The sequence below is a fragment of the Nipponia nippon genome, unplaced genomic scaffold, assembly GCF_047370975.1.
Source record: "Nipponia nippon isolate SJK-2023a ecotype South Korea unplaced genomic scaffold, ASM4737097v1 scaffold_46, whole genome shotgun sequence".
NCBI classification, from domain to species: Eukaryota; Metazoa; Chordata; class Aves; order Pelecaniformes; family Threskiornithidae; genus Nipponia; species Nipponia nippon.
The window spans coordinates 1,175,822-1,196,011 of NW_028262365.1; the positions used below are offsets into that span (position 1 = coordinate 1,175,822).

At 72.9% G+C, this 20,190-nt stretch overlaps 3 protein-coding genes across 6 annotated transcripts; 2 read left to right on the forward strand and 1 right to left on the reverse strand.

Moving 5' to 3' along the window:
- The first annotated feature begins 694 nt into the window (after window positions 1-694).
- ERCC1 (ERCC excision repair 1, endonuclease non-catalytic subunit) lies at window positions 695-4,513 on the forward strand. 2 transcript variants are annotated; one of them, XM_087729740.1, is made up of 8 exons: window positions 695-968; window positions 1,759-1,862; window positions 1,956-2,055; window positions 3,279-3,355; window positions 3,439-3,538; window positions 3,624-3,695; window positions 4,241-4,309; window positions 4,403-4,513. In XM_087729740.1, the coding sequence occupies exons 1-8, from the start codon at window positions 813-815 to the stop codon at window positions 4,454-4,456; spliced, it is 732 nt and encodes a 243-aa protein (XP_087585866.1). In that variant the 5' UTR covers window positions 695-812; the 3' UTR covers window positions 4,457-4,513. The 2 variants fall into 2 exon arrangements, with proteins under 2 accessions (XP_087585866.1, XP_087585867.1); XM_087729741.1 differs by lacking the exon at window positions 4,241-4,309.
- On the reverse strand, window positions 4,476-6,413 carry POLR1G (RNA polymerase I subunit G). Its single transcript, XM_087729742.1, has 3 exons — window positions 6,279-6,413; window positions 5,466-5,604; window positions 4,476-4,955 (listed from the first exon to the last, which is right to left on the reverse strand). Exons 1-3 carry the CDS (start codon window positions 6,283-6,285, stop codon window positions 4,511-4,513), a joined length of 591 nt encoding a protein of 196 aa, XP_087585868.1. The 5' UTR covers window positions 6,286-6,413; the 3' UTR covers window positions 4,476-4,510.
- PPP1R13L (protein phosphatase 1 regulatory subunit 13 like) lies at window positions 6,284-18,556 on the forward strand. Of its 3 annotated transcripts, none has more exons than XM_087729736.1 (14): window positions 6,284-6,494; window positions 7,825-7,890; window positions 9,721-9,783; window positions 9,869-9,987; window positions 10,073-10,469; window positions 11,586-11,684; window positions 11,912-11,997; window positions 12,104-12,467; window positions 12,652-13,097; window positions 13,708-13,845; window positions 14,300-14,433; window positions 14,980-15,146; window positions 17,066-17,265; window positions 18,299-18,556. In XM_087729736.1, the coding sequence occupies exons 1-14, from the start codon at window positions 6,284-6,286 to the stop codon at window positions 18,335-18,337; spliced, it is 2,529 nt and encodes an 842-aa protein (XP_087585862.1). In that variant the 3' UTR covers window positions 18,338-18,556. The 3 variants fall into 3 exon arrangements, with proteins under 3 accessions (XP_087585862.1, XP_087585864.1, XP_087585865.1); XM_087729738.1 differs by having other exon boundaries at window positions 6,424-6,494; window positions 7,805-7,890; XM_087729739.1 differs by lacking the exon at window positions 6,284-6,494 and adding an exon at window positions 6,536-6,657 and having other exon boundaries at window positions 7,805-7,890.
- Window positions 18,557-20,190: the final 1,634 nt, after the last annotated feature.

The window sequence follows — 20,190 nt, forward strand, 5'->3', positions numbered from 1 at the left end:
TGTCCCCAGTGCCCCCCAGGGTCCCACCAGTGTCCCCTGGGGTCCCCCCACTCCATCTCCCTGGTGGCCACTGGGGTGTCCCCCCCGTGTCCTTCCCCAGTGTCCCCAGGGTGTCCCCCCCGTGTCCCCAGTGTCCCGCAGGGTCCCCTTCTGTGCCCCAGGGTCCCCCCAAGTCCTGCCCCAGTGTCCCCCAGGGTCCCCCCATGTCCCTGGTGACCCCCGGGGTCCCCCTCTGTGTCCCCAATGCCCGCCAGGGTCCCCCCGATCCTTCTCCAGGTGGCCCCCCCATGGCCCTGGTGGCCCTTGGGGTCCCCCCCATGTCCCCAGTGTCCCCCAGTGCCCCCGGGGTCCCCCCCATGTCCCCAGTGTCCCCCCAGTGGCCCCCAGTGGCCCCAGTGTCCCCCAGTGTCCCCAGTGCCCTCGGGGTCCCCGCCATGTCCCCACTGTCCCCCAGTGCCCCCAGTGCCCCCGGGTCCCCCCCCCCACGAGCCGAGGGGCGTGGCCCCAGGGGTCCTAACCCCGCCCAGCACCATGGAGGCGGGAGGACCGAAGCGACCAGAGCGGCCCCGGCCCGGCCGGTAGGGGGAGCGCGACCAGCGCGCATGCGCTAACACCCCGCTGGGAAGGCGGAGCCGCGCCTTTTGATTGACAGCGCGGCGCCCAATCGCCGCGCGGGGAGGTGGGGGCGGGCGGGCGCCGTGTCCACGCCCCCCCCCCCGCCGCACAGGAGCCTTCCCGGCGCCCCCCGCGCTGACCCCTGACCTCTGACCCCGCTCGCGGCCTGGTCCGGGCGGGGGTCGCAGGCCCGGGCCATGGAGGCGACCGGAGCCCCGGCCCCGGAGCCCGGCGGTGCCCCCCCGGCGGCGGCGGCGGCGGCGGCGGGCGGGGGCGGCCCCGGGGCCCTGCCGCCCCTCCCCGTGCTCAGACCGGGGGCCAAGAGCAGCGGCATCGTCGTCAGCCCCCGGCAGGTGAGGGGCGGCGGGGGCCACCCCGGGGCTCGGGGGGGAGCGTCCCCGGGTCGGGGGGCCGGTCCCCGGTGTTGGGGGCCCAGCCCCCGGTGCTGTGGGGCACGGGGGGGGACACACGACACCGTCCCCGGTGTCCTGGGGCACGGGGGTCCGGTCCCCGGTGTCGTGGGGCTCGGGGGGGGGAGCGTCCTCGGTGTCGTGGGGTCCGGTCCCCGGTGTTGGGGGCCCAGCCCCCGGTGTCGTGGGGCACGGGGGGTCCGGTCTCCGGTGTCGTGGGCCGTGGTGGGGACCGTCCCCGTGTCGTGGGGCTCGGGGGGGAGCATCCCCGGGTCGGGGGTCCGGTCCCCGGTGTCGTGGGGCTCGGGGGGGAGCATCCCCGGGTCGGGGGTCCGGTCCCCGGTGTCGTGGGACTGGGGGGGGGATCTGTCCCCGGTGTCGTGAGGCACGGTGGGGACCGTCCCCGGTGTCCCGGGGCATGGTGGGGACCGTCCCCGGTGTCGTGGGGCTCGGGGGGGAGCATCCCCGGTGCCGTGGGGCTCGGGGGGGATCCGTCCCCGGTGTCGTGGGACCATCCCCGGTGTCCCGGGGCACGGTGGGGATCCGTCCCCGGTGCCGTGGGGCACAACGGGGGCCGTCCCCCGCTCCCCCGGGGCACACGAGCCCGTGGCCTGGCCCTGTGGGACCGGGGAGGGGACGGTGCCCTGGTGCCCCGGGACGAGGAGGGGGACGGGGGACGGGGACACCGTCCCCACCCTCCCGAGCCCCCGCCGTCGTCACCCTCTGCCCGCAGCGGGGTAACCCGGTGCTGAAGTTCGTCCGCAACGTCCCCTGGGAGTTCGGTGACATCGTCCCCGACTACGTGCTGGGCCAGAGCACCTGCGCCCTCTTCCTCAGGTGAGCGGGGGGTCCCGGGGGTCCCCGGGGGGCCGGGGTGTCCCCTCGGCGTCACCCCGTCCCCGCTGTGTGTGTGTCCCCGTCCCCCCCCAGCCTGCGCTACCACCACCTCAACCCCGGCTACATCCACGACCGCCTGCGGCACCTGGGCAGGAGCTACGGCCTGCAGCTGCTGCTGCTCCAGGTCGACGTGGTGAGAGGCTCCCCGGCCCCTCGCTGTCCCTGTCCCCTCGCTGTCCCCTCCAGCCCCTCGCTGTCCCCATCCCTCTGTCCCCTCCGTCCCCGGCCCCTCGCTCTTTGGCCTTCTCTGTCCCCGTCTTCTCACCCTCCTGCTCCCTCCGTCCCCATCCCCTCGCTGTCCTGCTCCCTGTCTCCCCTCCATCCCTCTCCCCTCTGTCCCCTCCCTCCTTGTCCCCTCCCTCTCTGCTCCCTCTGTCCCTGTCCCCTCCCTCTCCTGCTCCCTCGGTCCCCTCTCCTGGTCCCCTCCGTCCCCGTCCCCTCGCTCTCTGGGCTCCTCTGTCCCCATCTTCTCACTCTCCTGTCCCTGTCCCCATCCCCTCCCTCTCCTCATCCCTCTGTCCCCTCCGTCCTCTCACTCTCCTGCTCCCCCTGTCCCCTCCATCCCTGTCCCCTCCCTCTCCTGTCCCCTCACTGTTCTCATCCCTCTGTCCCTGTCCCCTCACTCTTTGGGCTCTTCTGTCCCCATCTTCTCACTCTCCTGGTCCCTCTGTCCCTGTCCCTTTGCTGTCCTCATCCCTCTGTCCCCGTCCCCTCACTCTCCTCGTCCCTCTGTCCCCTCCATCCCCATCCCCTTGCTGTCCTCATCCCTCTGTCCCTGTCCCCTCACTCTCCTGGTCCCTCTGTCCCCTCTGTCCCCATCCCCTCACTTTCCTCGTCCCTCTGTCCCCTCCATCCCTGTCCCCTCCCTCTTCTGGTCACTGCCATCCCCTCTGTCCCCGTCCCCTTGCTCTCTGGGCTCCTCTGTCCCCATCTTCTCACTCTCCTGTCCCTGTCCCCCTCCCCTCCCCCTCCTGGTCCCTCTGTCCCCTCCATCCCCATCCCCTCACTCTCCTGGTCCCTCTGTCCCCTCCATCCCCATCCCCTCCCTCTCCTGCTTGCCTCCCTCCCCTCTGTCCCCGTCCCTTTGCTCTTTGGGCTCCTCTGTCCCCATCTTCTCACCCTCCTGGTCCCTGTGTCCCCGTCCCCTCCCTCTCCTGGTCCCCTCCATCCCCTCCGTCCCCGTCCCTTTGCTCTTTGGGCACCTCTGTCCCCATCTTCTCACTCTCCTGTCCCTGTCCCCACCCCCTCCCTCTCCTCATCCCTCTGTCCCCTCCGTCCCTGTCCCCTCCCCCTCCTGCTCACCTCCCTCCCCGTCCCCTCTGTCCCCTCCGTCCCCTGGCCCCTGCCCCGCTGCAGAAGGACCCGCACCAGGCGCTGAAGGAGCTGGCGAAGGTTTGCATCCTGGCCGACTGCACCCTCCTGCTGGCCTGGAGGTAGGGGCTGTCCCCGCTGCCACCCGCGGGGGACCCCGCTGCCACCCGTGGGTGCCCCCCGCCCACTCCCGTGCCCCCCCCAGCCCCGAGGAGGCCGGCCGCTACCTGGAGACCTACAAAGCCTACGAGCAGAAGCCGCCCGATCTGCTGAAGGAGCGGGTGGAGCAGGATTTCCTCTCCCGGGTGAGCTACGTCCCCTCCCCGCACCCCAATTCCTTGGGGACCCCCGCTGTCCCCTGACCCCCCCTTTGTCCCCCTCCCCCCCCAGATGACCGACTGCCTGACCAGCGTCAAATCGGTGAACAAGACGGACGCGCTCAGCCTCCTCACCGCCTTCGGGGTGAGTCACCCGTGGGGGACACGCCACCTTCCCCGGGGACGCGTGGGGGACACGCCACCTCCCTGGGGGCACGTGGGGGACAGGGACGCGTCCCCTGGGGGCACGTGGGGGATGGGGACGCGTCCCCTGGGGCACGCGGGGGACACGCCACCTTCCCCGGGGACACGTGGGGGACAGGGACGCGTCCCCTGGGGGCACGTGGGGGACACGCCACCTTCCCTGGGGGGCACGTGGGGGACATGCCACCTCCCCTGGGGCACATGGGGGACACGCCACCTCCCCTGGGGACACGTGGGGGACAGGGACGCGTCCCCTGGGGGCACGTGGGGGACACGCCACCTTCCCCGGGGATGCATGGGGGACACGCCACCTCCCTGGGGGCACGTGGGGGATGGGGACGCGTCCCCTGGGGCACATGGGGGACACGCCACCTCCCCTGGGGACACGTGGGGGACACGTGGGGGACACGTCCACCTCCCCTGGGGACACGTGGGGGATGGGGACGCGTCCCCTCGCCCCCTCGCCCACCCCTCACCCTCCCGCAGTCGCTGGCGGCCATGGCGGGGGCCACCAGGGAGGACCTGTCCCTCTGCCCCGGCGTCGGGCCCCAGAAGGTGAGCGACGAGGGGACCCGGGGCGGGGGGGGGGACGGGGACCCGGAGGGGACCCGCAGCCCCCCCCTCACGTCCCCCCGTGTCCCCCCCCAGGCCAAGCGGCTTTACGACGCCCTGCACGAGCCCTTCCTCAAGGTCCCCAAATGAGCGGCCGCCCCCCCCCAAATCCTTTTTACAATAAAGGGCGTTTATGGACCCCGCTCACGCCGGCCGCTCCCGCTTGCGCTTCTTCTTCCTCTTGGCCACCTCGGGCTCCGCGGGGGCCACCTCGACGTCAGCGGGGGGGCCCGGCCCGCGCTCCCCCTCCTCAGCGGGCGCTGCCCTCCCCGGGGTCGCCACCTCGGGTGCCTCCGGCGGCTCCTTCGTCGTCTTCTTCTTCTTCTTCTTCCTCTTGGCCGCCGGGCTGGCCGCCGGGCTGGCCACCGGGCCGCCGGGGGGTGGCCCGAAGCTCTCGGTGATGGTGAGGCAACCACGGAGAGGGGGGGCGCAGGCCAGGAGGCCGGCGGGGTGGTCGGGGGCCAGCAGGAGGACGTCACCGGCCCCCCCCGGGCCCCCCCGCAGCCCGTAGAACCGGTTGTCACCGTCACCGTCACCGGGGGGCTGGAGTTGCCCGCAGCCGGCCAGCGGCACCGTGCAGCCCTCCAGGCTGCGGGGACGGGGCGGTGAGGGGGGGGGGACACGGCTGCTGGCGCTGCCACCACCCTCGTGGCACTGCCACCACCCCTGTCCCCCCCCCCACATGGCACTGCCACCACCCCCGTGGCACTGCCACCACCCCTGTCCCCCCCCACATGGCACTGCCACCACCCCTGTCCCCCCCCCATGGCACTGCCACCACCCCCGTGGCACTGCCACCACCCCTGTCCCCCCCCCATGGCACTGCCACCACCCCCGTGGCACTGCCACCACCCCGTCCCCCCCCATGGCACTGCCACCACCCCCGTGGCACTGCCACCACCCCTGTCCCCCCCCCGTGGCACTGCCACCACCCCTGTCCCCCCCATGGCGCTGCCACCGGCCTCGTCCCCCCCCCCGGGTGCCACCACCGCCCCCCCCGCCGCGGCGTTGCCACCTCCCTGAGCCCACCCCGGTGTCACCCCCCCCCCCCCCCCGATGTCCCCGTCCCCCCCCGATGTCCCCGTCCCCCCCCCCTGGCCTCTCGGGGCAGAAGCCGGCGGGGGGGGGGATGAGCCAGAGCTCGGGGGCGGGGTCCCCCAGCGCCGCCCCCCCCAGCCCGGGGGGGGGCTGCGGCGTCACCGCCTCGAACTCGGGGGGACACCGGAACCGCAGCGGCCCTGGGGACAACGGGGTCACAGCTGGGGGGGGGGGGGCCACGCTGCCACCCCCCCCCCATGGGCCCCCAGCCCCGCTGTGGCCCCCCGTGAGCCCCCAGAGCCCCCCCCCCCGTGTCCCCCCCCGCCACCCCAGTGTCCCTCCTATGTCCCCACGGCCCCCCGTGTCCCCCCCACGCTCCCCCTATGCCCCCCCCCGACCCCCGGTGTCCCCCCGTGTCCCCTCCATGCCCCTCCCCTGTCCCCCCAATGTCCCCCCGTGTCCCCGATGCCCCCCCAATGTCCCCCCGCGCCCCCCATGTCCCCAGTGTCCCCCAATGCCCCCCGTGTCCCCCCCACGCCCCCCCATATCCCCTATGTCCCCCCACGACCCCCAACGTCCCCCTGTGTCCCCCCCGTCCCCGTATGTCCCCCCGTGTCCCCTCCCTCCCCACGTCCCCCTCCATGTCCCCAGTGCCCCCCCCATGTCCCCCAATGCCCCCCGTGTCCCCCCCACGCTCCCCCTATGCCCCCCCCCCCCCGACCCCCGGTGTCCCCCCGTGTCCCCTCCATGCCCCTCCCCTGTCCCCCCAATGTCCCCCCGTGTCCCCGATGCCCCCCCCAATGTCCCCCCGCGCCCCCCATGTCCCCCATGTCCCCCAATGCCCCCCCGTGTCCCCCCGCGTCCCCCCACGCACCCTCCATGCCGCCGCGTGCACCGCTTGGCCCCGCCCCCGGCCCCGCCCACCCAGCGGCTCAGCGCGGGGGCTCTCCCCCCCCTCCCCCCTCCCGCGCGGCAGTTGGTGCGGTCCGGCGGCCGGGAGGGGCGGGGCCTACCGCGGGGCCACGCCCCCTCTCCCCCGCCCCTCGGTGGGCGTGGCCGCGATCCGGTCGGGCGGCGGCGGCGTTTAAAGGTGCAGAGACCCCGGGGGGGCGGCGGGAGCCCCGGGGGGGGGGGGGGTCGTCAGGCCCGGACGGCTGCTCCCGGCGTGCACCGGGGCCCGCCCGACCGGACGGGACCGGGGACGGGACGGGACGGGACGGGACGGGCGGGGCTGGGAGGCGCCGGCGCTGCAGGTAGCGGGGGCGGGGGGAGCCCCGGGACTCTGCACCCCCCGACCCGCCCCCATGACCCCCCCGTGGGACCTGACCCCCCCCGGGGGACCCGCCCCCTCCGTGGGACCCCCCCTCCGTGAGATCCAGCCGTGGGATCCAGCCGTGGGACCCGCCCCCTCCGTGGGACCCCCTCCTCCGTGGGACCCGCCCCCTCCGTGGGACACCCCCCCCCCCTCCGTGGGATCCAGCCGTGGGACCCCCCCCCGTGGGACCCCCTCCTCCGTGGGACCCGCCCCCTCCGTGGGACCCCCCCCTCCGTGGAATCGCCCCGTGGGACCCGCCCCCACCCCCCGTGGGACTCCCTCCCCCCGCACACCGTGGGTCCCCCCCGTGGGATCCGCCCGTGGGACCACCCCCTCCCCGTGGGACCCGCCCCCTCCGTGGGTCCCCCCCGTGGGATCCGCCCGTGGGACCCCCCCCCCTTGTGGGACCCCCCTCCCCCCCCCGTGGGACCTGCCCCTTTCTCGTGGGATCCCCACTCATGGGACCCCCCGCGCCGTGCGACCCCCCCCCCACCGTGGGTGTCCCCCCCGTGGGATCTGCCCCCCCTCCGTGGGACCCCCCTCCGCGGGAACCCCCCCCGTGGGATCTGCTCCCTTTTCATGGGATCCCCACTCGTAGGATCTCCCCTCCCCCCTCCCGTGGGAACCCTCCCTGTGGGATTCCTCCCTCCCCCGTGGAACCGCCCCCCGTGGGACCCCCCCCCCCGTGGGATCCCCCCCCGTGGGATCCCCCCTGTGGGATCTCCCTGCTCCCCTCCCGCGGGACCCCCCACCCCCCGTGGGATCTCCCTGCCCCCCCGCGGGATCTGCCCCCTCCCGTGGGAACCCTCCCCGTGGGATTCCTCCCTCCCGCCCGTGGGACCCCCCGTGGGACCCCCCCCGTGGGACCCCCCCCCCCCCGTGGGATCTCCCTGCCCCCCCCGTGGGATCTCCCCCCCCGTGGGATCTCCCTGCCCCCCCGCGGGATCTGCCCCCTCCCGTGGGAACCCTCCCCGTGGGCCCCGCCCCCCGTGGGCCCTGCCCCCCACCCCACCCCAGCACCCTGGGGCGCAGGGCGCGGCCCCCCCCCCCCCCCCCCGCTCAGCACCCTCCCCCGCGTGATCCAGCACTCTGGAATTGGGCGTAGAGGCCGCGGCGACGCGGGCGCGTCACCGGCACCCACGGCACCCACAGCACCCACAGCACCCACCAGGTACCGACCCCCCCGTGGGGCTGGGGGCGGGGGGGTCCCTGCGTCCAGATTGGGGTGCTGGGGGGGTGGGGAGCACCCTTGGGTGCCTGGGTCTGGTTTGGGGTGCCGGGTTGGGGAGGGAGCACCCTTGGGTGCGCGGGTCCGATTCGGGGTGCTGGGGGTGGGGTGGGGAGCACCCTTGGGTGCTTGGGTCCAGTCTGGGTGCTGGGGTCCTTGGGGAGCACCCTTGGGTGCCCGGATGCCTGGGTCCGGTTTGGGGTGCTGGGTGTGGGTGGGGAGCACCCTTGGGTGCCTGGGTGCGGTTTGGGGTGGCTGGGGAGCACCCTTGGGTGCCTGGGTGCGGTTCGGGGTGCTGGGGTCCTTGGGGAGCACCCTTGGGTGCTTGGGTCCAGTCTGGGGTGCTGGGGTGGTTGGGGAGCACCCTTGGGTGCCTGGGTGCGGTTTGGGGTGCTGGGGTCCTTGGGGAGCACCCTTGGGTGCCCGGATGCCTGGGTCCGGTTTGGGGTGCTGGGTGTGGGTGGGGAGCACCCTTGGGTGCCTGGGTGCGGTTCGGGGTGCTGGGGTCCTTGGGGAGCACCCTTGGGTGCTTGGGTCCAGTCTGGGGTGCTGGGGTGGTTGGGGAGCACCCTTGGGTGCCTGGGTGCGATTTGGGGTGCTGAGGGGGATTGGGGAGCACCCTTGGGTGCTTGGGTTGGATTCGGGGTGCTGGGTGGGAAGGGGGGAGCACCCTTGGGTGCCTGGGTGCGATTTGGGGTGCGGAGGGGGTGGGGAGCACCCTTGGGTGCTTGGGTCTGGTTTGGGGTGCTGGGTGTGTGGGGGGAGCACCCTTGGGTGCCCGGGTCGGATTTGGGGTGCGGGGGGGGAGCACCCATGGGTGCCCAGGTCGGATTTGGGGTGCAGGGGGAGCACCCTTGGGTGCGCGGGTCGGATTTGGGGTGCGGGGGTGGGGAGCACCCTTGGGTGCGCGGGTCGGATTTGGGGTGCGGGGGGGTTGGGGAGCACCCATGGGTGCGCGGGTCGGATTTGGGGTGCGGGGGGGGGGGGTTGGGGAGCACCCTTGGATGCCCGGGTCGGATTTGGGGTGCGGGGGGGTTGGGGAGCACCCTTGGGTGCCCGGGTCGGATTTGGGGTGCGGGGGGAGCACCCATGGGTGCCCAGGTCGGATTTGGGGTGCAGGGGGGAGCACCCTTGGGTGCGCGGGTCGGATTTGGGGTGCGGGGGGGGGGTTGGGGAGCACCCATGGGTGCCCAGGTCGGATTTGGGGTGCGGGGGGGGAGCACCCATGGGTGCCCGGGCGCCCCGCTGCGTTCCCAGCCCCGCTGCCGTCTCGCCGCCCGCCCGGGGCGCGCTGGGGCCCGTCCCCGTCTCCCCGGGGGCGAGGGCGGGTGGGGCCGCCCGGGCGGGGCCGCGGCGCTTTCGGGGTGGGGGGTCCCCAACACCCCACCCCCCCCCTTTCCCAGGCGCGGGGGGGCCCCCCGACACCCCAAATCCCCCCCTTCCCCTCTCCGTGGGGGGCAGCCCCCCCCCTCCCCCCCCCCCCCGGGGACCCCAGCGGAAAGGGGGGGCCCTGGCACCCCAATTCCAGCAGGGAGGGTGCACCCCCCACCCCCACCCCCACCCCAGGGCCCTGCCCCGGGGGCGGCGGGCGGCGCCCGCTCCTTGCCGTGGATTAATTACCGCTAATGACGATGATGATGAGGAGGAGGAGGAGGAGGATGATCCCGAGGCGGGTGGGGACACGTCCGCGCTCCCCCGCCTTCCCAGGGGATTGGGGTGCGGGGGGGGGGGGGCGGATGGGTGCCCCCCACCCTCAGGCCGCCCCCTCCCCAGGTGCCAAGATGGCCAGCGAGCGGCTGCGCAGCGCCCAGGACCTGCTGGATCTCACCTTCCAGTGTGAGTGGGGGTGGGGGCCGCGGGAGCCCTTGGGGGCCGCACCCTGACCCCCACCCACGGCCGTCCGTCCGTCCGTCCCCCCCAGCCCTGGCCATGCAGCACATGGACCTGAAGCAGGTGGAGCTGGACACGGCGGTGGCCAAGGTGGACGAGCTCTCCCGCCAACTCGAGTCCCTCTGGACCGACGGTCCCGGACCCCCCAAGGTAGGACCCGGCGCTTGGGGGACACCTGGGGGGGCACCCTGTTGTGTCCCCCCCCCCCCAACCCGCTGTCCCCCCCCCCCATCAGGAGCCGTACAGCCCCAGCCGGACCCGCTCGCCGCTCGGCCGGAGGAGCCTGGCACCGGAGAGCCCGGAGCTGCCGGGGGAGCCCCTGGGGCGCCCCGCTTCCCCCCGTACCCCCCTTTACCTCCCGGGGGAGGATCGGGCCCCCTCGCCTCGCCCCAAGGTGCTGACGGTGCCCTACGAGGGGCTGCCGCTGCCCAGCCCGGGGGGGCGAGCCCCCTCCCCCCGGCCCCCCCGGCCCTACGAGCTCCTGGGGCTCGGGGGGTCCCCGCGGCCGGGCGAGGGTCCCGTCTTCTTCCCCGAGCGGGTGCCCTCGCCCCGGCCCCCCGCGCCCCCGCCCTACGAGGCGCACGGGCTGTACCCCTCCCTCGGCGCTCCCGCCGGCACCTTCCGGGCGCAGGGTAAGGCCACCGCGGCGCGGGGGGACGGTCCCTGGGCTGGGGGGGGTGGGGGGGGTCCCCATCCTGCCGCGTCCCCGTCCTGGGGTGCTCCTGTCCCCGTCCCAGTGTCCCCATCGGGGGGGATCCCCCACCCCGGGGTGTCCCCAAGGTGTCCTAGGGTGCCTCTGTCCCACCCCAAGGTGTCCCCATCCCAGTGTGACTCCATCATGGGGTGTCCCCCACCCTGGGGTGTCCCCATCCCCAGGTGTCCCCATCCCAGTGTGACCCCATCATGGGGTGTCCCCCACCCCGGGGTGTCCCCAAGCTGTCCCAGGGTGCTTCTGTCCCACCCCAGGGTGTCCCCATCCCTCAGTGTCCCCATCCCTCGGTGTCCCCATCCCTGCGTGTCCCCAACCCACCCCAAGGTGTCTCCACACCAGGGTGACCCCATCATGGGGTATCCCCCACCCCGGGGTGTCCCCAAGGTGTCCCAGGGTGCCTCTGTCCCATCCCAGGGTGTCGCCACCCCAAGCTGTCCCCATCCCCGGGTGTCCCCATCCCAGGGTGTCCCCATCCCCAGGTGTCCCCAACCCACCCCAAGGTGTCCCCATCCCAGTGTGACCCCATCATGGGGTCTCCCCCACCCTTGGGTGTCCCCATCCCCGGGTGTCCCCATCCCAGTGTGACCCCATCATGGGGTATCTCGCACCCCAAGGTGTCCCCATCTCTAGGTGATCCCCGTCATGGGGTATCCCCCACCCCAGGGTGTCCCCAAGCTGTCCCAGGGTGCTTCTGTCCCACCCCAGGGTGTCCCCATCCCGGAGTGTCCCTATACCTGTTGTCCCCAACCCATCCCCGGGTGTCCCCATCCCTGGGTGTCCCCATCATGGGGTATCTCCCATCCCGGGGTGTCCCCAAGCTCTCCTAGGGTGTCTCTCTCCCATCCCCGGGTGTCCCCATCCCCGGGTGTCCCCGAGCCACCCCAGGGCGTCCCCCTCCCCGGGCGCTCCCGCCCCACCCTGGGGTGCCCCCCTCCATCCCCTGTACCCCAACCTGAGGGCCTGGGGCTGGGGTGGGGGGTGCTGGGCCGTGCCGGGGGGGTCCCCTCAGCCCCTGTCCCCCCCCCCCCCCCCCAAGATGACCTCGTGATCAAGCGGCGACCGCAGAAGAGCTGGAACGAGTCCGACCTGGACGTGGCCTACGAGAAGAAAGCCCCCGGCTCGGGGGGCTACGACCGTGAGATGGGGGAGCACTGGGGGGGGGCTGGCATCTGAAGTGGGTGCTGGGGGGGCCTGCGGGTGTCGGTTTGGGTGCTGGGGGGGGGGGGTTAAGGCCGTTTCTAGGCGGGCTCCGAGGCTGCCGGGCCGGGTGCGGGGTGCTGGGAGCCGCCTCCGTGGCGGGGTGGCCGCGTTCCCCCCGCGCGGCGCTGAGCTCCGCGGCCCCTTCCCGCTTCTCCTTCCCAGGCGGCGGCGAGGGGCAGCCGGGACCGCGGCCGGCGCTGGCGCCCTGGCGCGAATCGAGCCTGGACGCAGCCGGCGGACAGGGCAAGGTGAGCGCCGGGGACGGTGGCCCACCCACGCCGGGGACGGTGGCCCACCCACGGTCGCTGGGCAGCGGTTCCCTCCCCGACGCCTTCTTTCCCGCCTGATTCCCAGGACGGCGCCTACGGCGGCCACAGCTCCACGCTGCCGCGCAACTACAAGGTGTCGCCGCTGGCGGGCGAGCGGCGGGCGGAGGGGCCCTTTCGACGCTCGGCGGCCGGCACCCTGCCCCGCGGCTGGCACTTCTCCCAGCAGCCCGTCTCCCGCATCCCCGTGCCCCCCCAGGCCGGGCGCCCCCCCCGCCACAAACCCCTCCCCCTCTCTATGATTTTTAAGTTGCAAAACGCTTTTTGGGAACAGGGGGTCGGTGGCCCCCGGGGGCTTCCGCTGGTCCCCGCCGCCGGCCCCCGCGCGCCCCAAAAGCAGCCCCAGCTCCCGGCGCTGCCCCAAGCCCCCCCGGTGCCGCCCGGGGGTGAAGGTGAGGTGCCTGGGGGTGGGGGGTTGGGGGGTTTTTGGGGGGTCGAGGGGGGCAGCGGGACGTGGGTTTGGGGGGCTGCAGCGTGAGGGTGCTGGGAGGGGGGACAGGGCTGAGGCGCTTTTTGGGGGGGGGGGTCCATGGGGCTTGGGGCGCTGGAGCTCCCTGACCCCCAACCACCTCGCAGGAGCCGGGCGCCCCGCGCCCCCCGAAACCGTCCCGCCGGAGCCGGGGGAACCGGAGCTGGAGCGGCTGCTGCAGGGCGGCGAGGCGGAGGGCTTGGAGCGGCCGCTCAGCCCCACGCGCCTGCAGCCCCTGCTGCCCCCCGAAGCCCAACGGGTCCCCGAATTCGAGGAGGTGGCGCGGGTGCTGGCCGAGATGCCGCGGCCCCTCAAACGCCGCGGCTCCATGGAGCAAAGCCCGGGCCCGGTTCTGCCACCCACCCGCACCCGTCAGTACCAGCAGCTCATCACCCGCCTTCTGCACCGGCCGCCCCGCCGCGACGAGCCCCCGGCACCCGGGGACGCCGGCGCCTCGCCCGACCTGCCACCCCCGACTCCGGCGGCCCCCGAGGCCCGGCCGTCCCGCCACAGCCCCCCGCCGCAGTCCCCCAGCAGCCCGGCACCCACCCCGGTAAGCGGCTCTGGTCCCCGAGGTCCCCGCGGTGCCACGCGGTGCCCGGCGTCCCTTGGGGCCGGGTGTCCCCCAGTGTCCCTTGGAGCCCCCAGCGGTGCTGTCCCTTGGGGTGCCGGGGGTCCCACAGCGTCCCCGGAGATGGCACGCGGTGCCTGGTGCCACCAGACGTGCCACGCGGGTGCTCCAGGGTCTCCTGGTGCACTCTGGTGACAACCAGTGGCCCTGGGAGGTGTCCCCAAGGTCCCCTGGGTGCCATAGAGCGCTGGGTGCCCCTGGAGGTGTCCCCAAGGTCCCCTGGGTGCTGTACAGCACTGGGTGCCCAGGGAGGTCTCCCCAAGGTCCCCTCAGTGCCATAGGGTGCTGGGTGCCCTGGGACGTGTCCCCAAGGTCCCCCAGCTGCCACACGGCACTGGGCACCCCGGGCGGTGTCCCCAGGGTCCCCAGGGCGCCGTACAGCACTGGGTGCCCTGGCGGTGTCCCCAGGGTCCCCGGGGCGCCGTACAGCACCGGGAGCCCTGGGCGGTGTCCCCAGGGTCCCCGGGGCGCCATACAGCGCCGGGTGCCCTGGCGGTGTCCCCCGGCCCCCCTGACCCCCTGGCTGCCGCAGGAGCGGCGCTCGGCTCTGCGCGACCCCTCCTCGCCCCGCAGGCGCCCCGGGGCCCGCGTGCGCCTCAACCCCCTGGTGCTGCTGCTGGACGCGGCCCTGACCGGGGAGCTGGACGTGGTGCAGCAGGCGGTGGCTGAGGTGGGACGGGGGACAGGGGACAGCGGGTGGCAGGGACAGGGGCTGGTGTGGTGAGGGCTGGGGAGGGTGGGGACAAGGGGGTCGGGGACAAGGGGATGGGGGACAGTGGGGACAAGGGGATGGGGGACAGGGGGACAAGGGGATGGGGTGGCAAGGGCTGGGGAGGGTGGGGACAAGGGGATGGGGGACGGGGACAGGGACAGGGGCTGGGGGACGGTGGGGACAAGGGGATGGGGGACGGGGTGGCGGGGACTGGCAGGGACGGGCTGGGGGACAGTGGGGACAGGGTGATGGGGGACAGGGGGACAAGGGGCTGGGGGATGGGGGGACAGGGTGATGGGGGACAGGGGGACAGGCAGAGCCCAGTGCCTGGTGCTGAGGGGTGGCAGGGGCCGGGGGTGGCAGCGGGGGTGGCCGAGGGTGGCAGCGTGGGGACAGGCGTGCGTGTCCCCAGCTGAACGACCCCAGCCAACCCAACGACGAGGGCATCACGGCGCTGCACAACGCCATCTGCGGCGCCAACTACGGCATCGTCGACTTCCTCATCGCCAGCGGGGCCAACGTCAACTCCCCTGACAGCCACGGCTGGTGGGACGGGGACGGGGACCCACGGACACGGGGCGGGGGGACGGGGACCCACGGACACGGGGCGGGGGGACGGGGGACCCCACAGCCACGGCTGGTGGGACAGGGACGGGGACCCACGGACGCGGGGCGGGGGGACGGGGGACCCCACAGCCATGGTGTGGACGGGGACGGGGACCCCAATACCCCCCAGAGCCTGGGGCGGTTGGGGACGGGGACAGAGGGGGACAGGCACCCCAATAAACAACGCTGGGTGAGCAGGGTAGAGGGATGGGGACCCCATTTAGCCCCAGTTAGCCCCAGTTAGCCCGGCATGACTGGGGAGGGGGACGGGGACCCCAATAATCCTTGCCAGCCTCCAGTGATCCCCAATAACGGCCCGAGCGCCCTCGGTGCTTGGGGAGGGATGGGGGACCCCGACCCCCCGCAACTGGGGGACGGGGACGGGGGGGTCCCTCATCCCCCGGACACCGCAGGGGGCCCCAGGGGAGCCCCCCCCCCCCCCCCCCCCCCAAATTTCACCCCCCCCCTCCCCCCCACTGGTTCCAGGACGCCGCTGCACTGCGCCGCCTCGTGCAACGACACGGGGGTGTGCGTGGCCCTGGTGCGCCACGGCGCCGCCATCTTCGCCACCACCACCAGCGACGGCAGCCTGGCCGTGGAGAAGTGCGACCCGTACCGGGAGGGCTACGCCGACTGCTACAACTACCTCACTGGTACCGGGGCGCGGGGGGCACTGGGGGCACTGGGAGTGCATGGGAACGGGGTGGGGGTCTGGTTACTGCGGGGGGGACTGGGCGGGTATGGGTGCTGGGGGGGTATAGGGTGCTATGAGTACTGGGAGGGGGCACTGGGCAGGCTATGCATACTGGGAGAAGGGATAAAGGTACTGGGAGGGAGTATCAGGGGAATATGGGTACTGGGAGGGGGTACTGGGGTGTATGGGTACTGGGAAGAGGGATATAGGTACTGGGAGGTGTTATCAGGGGAATATGGGTACTGGGAGGGGGCACTGGGTAGGCTATGCATACTGGGAGAAGGGATAAAGGTACTGGGAGGGAGTATCAGGGGAATATGGGTACTGGGAGGGGGTACTGGGGTGTATGGGTACTGGGAAGAGGGATATAGGTACTGGGAGGTGTTATCAGGGGAATATGGGTACTGGAAGGGGGCACTGGGCAGGCTATGCATACTGGGAGAAGGGATAAAGGTACTGGGAGGGGGTATCAGGGGAATATGGGTACTGGGAGGGGGTATCGGGGTATGGGTACTGGGAGAAGGGATATAGGTACTGGGAGGTGTTATCAGGGGAATATGGGTACTGGGAGGAGGGATATAGGTACTGGGAGGCATTATCAGGGGGATATGGATACTGGGAGGCGGCACTGGGCAGGCTGTGGGTACTGGGAGGGGGTACTGGGCAGGCTGGGGGTACTGGGAGGGGGTACTGGGGTGTATGGGTACTGGGAGGAGGGATATAGGTACTGGGAGGGGGCATCAGGGGAATATGGGTATTGGCAGGGGACACTGGGCAGGCTATGCGTACTGGAAGGGGATACTGGAATGGTATGGGTACTGGGAGGAGGGATATTGGTACTGGGAGCAGGTATTGGGGATATGGGTACTGGGAGGGGGTACTGGGATGATACAGATACTGGGAGGGGGTACTGGGCAGGTATGAATACTGGTAGGGGGTATGGGGAATATGTGTACTGGGACGGGGTATCAGGGGGATATGGGGTACTGCGAGTGGGTACTGGGGGCTATGGATATTGGGAGTGGGGGTATGGGTACTGAGATGTGATACTGGGGTGGTATGGGTACTGGGAGGGGAAACTGGGCAAGTGTGGGTACTGGGAGGGGGTATTGGGGGTATACAAGTACTGGGAGGGGGTACTGGGGGTTATGGGTACTGGGAGGGCATATTGGGGTTATATGGATACTGGGAGGTGGTACTGGGGGTTATAAGGGTACTGGGAAGGGGTATCGGGGTTATACAGGTACTGGGAGCGGGTACTGGGATGGTGTAGGTACTGGAAGGGGTATTGGGGGTATGCACATACTGGGAGGGTGTACTGGGGTGGCATGGATACTGGGACGGGGCACCAGGGGTGGACAGGTACTGGGAGCGGGTACTGAGCAGAGGTATGGGGGATATGGATACTGGGAAGGGGTACTGGGAGGGGTGCAGGTACTGGGAGGGGACATCAGGACAGGCATGGGTTTGGGGCAGGGGGTGCTGGGGGTGCAGTGCCACGGGGGTGCTGGGGGGTTGGGGGTGCTGGGGGGTCCGGGGGTGCTGGGGGGTTCGGGGCAGGGGGTGCAGTGCCATGGGGGTGCTGGGGGGTTTGGGGGTGCTGGGGGGGTCCGGGGGTGCTGGCGGGGTTGGGGGCAGGGGGTGCAGTGCCACGAGGGTGCTGGGGGGGTTCAGAGCAGGGGGTGCAGTGCCATGGGGGTGCTGGGGGGGCCCAGGGGTGCTGGGGGGGTTGGGGGCAGGGGGTGCCGGGGGTGCAGTGCCACGGAGGTGCTGGGGGGGTTTGGGGGTGCTGGGGGGTTCAGGGCAGGGGGTGCTGGGGGTGCAGTGCCATGGGGGTGCCGGGGGGGCCCGGGGGCGCTGACGTCCCCGTCCCCGCAGAGGTGGAGCAGAGCATGGGGGTGCTGAACAGCGGGGTGGTGTACGCGCTGTGGGACTACAGCGCCGAGTTCGGGGACGAGCTCTCCTTCCGCGAGGGCGAGCCCGTCACCGTCCTGCGCCGCCAGCCCCCAGAGGAGCTCGACTGGTGGTGGGGGTCCCTCTACGGCCACGAGGGCTACGTCCCCCGCAACTACTTTGGGGTGAGTGGGGGGGACCCACAGCACCCACGGCCCCGGGGGGGGCCCGCAGCACCCACTGCCACCCCACAGCACCCACGGCCACCCCACAGCCCCAGGGGGTACCCACAGCACCCACAGCCCCAGGGGGTACCCACAGCACCCACGGCCCCGAGGGGGGCCCACAGCCACCCCACAGCTACCCACGGCACCCACGGCCACCCCACGGCCCCAGGGGGGTACCCACAGCACCCACGGCCCCAGGGGAGTCCCACAGCACCCATGGCCACCCCACAGCCCTGGGGGAGCACCCATAGCACCCACGGCCACCCCACAGCCCCACGGGGTTACCCACAGCACCCACGGCCCCGGGGGGACCCACAGCCACCCCACAGCCCCAGGGGGGTACCCACAGCACCCACGGCCCTGAGGGGGACCCACAGCACCCACAGCCACCCCACAGCCCCAGGGGGGTACCCACAGCACCCATGGCCCCGAGGGGGGCCCGCAGCCCCCCCACAACCCCAGGGGAGTCCCACAGCACCCACAGCCACCCCACAGCCCCAGGGGGGTACCCACAGCCCCCACAGCCTCAGGGGGGTACCCACAGCACCCACAGCCACCCCACAGCCCCAGGGGGGTACCCACAGCACCCACGGCCCCAGGGGAGTCCCACAGCACCCATGGCCCCGAGGGGGACCCACAGCACCCACAGCCACCCCACAGCCCCAGGGGGGTACCCACAGCCCCCACAGCCCCAGAGGGGTCCCACAGCACCCACAGCCACCCCACAGCCCCAGGGGGGTACCCACAGCCCCCACAGCCCCAGGGGGGTACCTACAGCACCCACAGCCCCAGGAGGGTGCCACAGCACCCATGGCCACCACCCCACAGCCCCGGGGAGCGGGGGGGGGTGGGCACCCACAGCCCCCACGGTCCCCAGGGCCCCTCGGTGGCCCTGAGCACGGGTCTCGTGGCCTCCCTGCCCCCTCCATGCCCCGTGGTCTTGGGGGGGCGGGGGGGGGACCCTCCCGCTGACACCCTCCCCCTCCCCCAGCTCTTCCCCAGGGTGCGGCCGCAGCGGAAGAAGGTCTGAGGGGGGGGGGCCCTGAGGCCATGGGGGTCCCTGAGCCCCCCCAGCCGCTCGGGTGCAGGGGTGCCCCTCGCCGGCAGCCTGCCCCCCGTCCCGTCCCGTCCCCCCCGCCCGAGCGCGGCAGCGGGGTGCCCCCCGCGGTGTCCGTACCCCCCCCGGCTGGTGCCAGCGGGCGTCACCCCACGGTGTTGGCTTCTCCGGGGATAAAGAGCCTTCGGCTGCTCCCGGTGGTCTTTGTCCTCGGTGTCACGGCAAGGCGGGCGGGGACGGGGTGGGGACACTCGGTGACAGGGTGGGGGGTGACAGGGTTGGGAACACCCTGCGTCAGGCTGGGGGGGTGACAGGGTTGCTGACACCCTGCATCAGGCCAGGGGGGTGATGGGGTTGGGGACACTCGGTGTCAGGCCGGGGGGGTGACATGGGGTTGGGGACACCCTGCGTCAGGCCGGGGGGGTGATGGGGTTGGGGACACTTGGTGTCAGGCCAGGGGGTGATGGGGTTGGGGACACGCGGTGTCAGGCCAGGGGGTGACATGGGGTGGGGACACCCTGCAGCAGGCCAGGGGGGTGATGGGGTTGGGGACACGCGGTGTCAGGCCGGGGGGTGACAGGGGTGGGGACACCCTGCATCAGGCTGGGGGGGTGACAGGGTTGGGGACACCCTGCGTCAGGCCAGGGGGTGATGGGGTTGGGGACACTGGGTGTCAGGCTGGGGGGTGACAGGGGTGGGGACATGCGGTGCATCAGGCCGGGGGGGTGATGGGGTTGGGGACACTCAGTGTCAGGCTGGGGGGTGGTGGGGTTGGGGGCACCCTGGGTGAGGCCGGGGGGTGACAGGGGTGGGGACACTCGGTGTCAGGCCGGGGGGTGACAGGGTTGGGGACAGCCGGTGTCAGGCCAGGGGGTGACAGGGTTGGGGACACTCAGTGTCAGGCTGGGGGGTGATGGGGTTGGGGACACGCGGTGTCAGGCCGGGGGGTGACAGGGGTGGGGACACCCTGCATCAGGCCGGGGGGTGATGGGGTTGGGGACACTCAGTGTCAGGCTGGGGGGTGACAGGGGTGGGGACACCCTGCATCAGGCCGGGGGGTGATGGGGTTGGGGACACTTGGTGTCAGGCCAGGGGGTGATGGGGTTGGGGACACGCGGTGTCAGGCCAGGGGGGTGACATGGGGTGGGGACACCCTGCATCAGGCCAGGGGGTGATGGGGTTGGGGACACTCGGTGTCAGGCCGGGGGGTGACAGGGGTGGGGACACCCTGCATCAGGCTGGGGGGTGACAGGGTTGGGGACACCCTGCGTCAGGCCAGGGGGGTGATGGGGTTGGGGACACTCGGTGTCAGGCTGGGGGGTGACAGGGGTGGGGACATGCGGTGCATCAGGCCGGGGGGTGATGGGGTTGGGGACACTCAGTGTCAGGCTGGGGGGTGATGGGGTTGGGGACACCCTGTGTCAGGCCGGGGGGTGACAGGGGTGGGGACACTCGGTGTCAGGCCGGGGGGTGACAGGGTTGGGGACAGCCGGTGTCAGGCCAGGGGGTGACAGGGTTGGGGACACTCAGTGTCAGGCTGGGGGGTGATGGGGTTGGGGACACGCGGTGTCAGGCCGGGGGGTGACAGGGGTGGGGACACCCTGCATCAGGCCGGGGGGGTGATGGGGTTGGGGACACTCAGTGTCAGGCTGGGGCGTGACAGGGTTGGGGACACTCAGTGTCAGGCCGGGGGGTGATGGGGTTGGGGACACTCGGTGTCAGGCTGGGGCGTGACAGGGTTGGGGACAGCCGGTGTCAGGCTGGGGGGTGATGGGGTTGGGGACACCCTGCATTAGGCCAGGGGGGTGATGGGGTTGGGGACACTC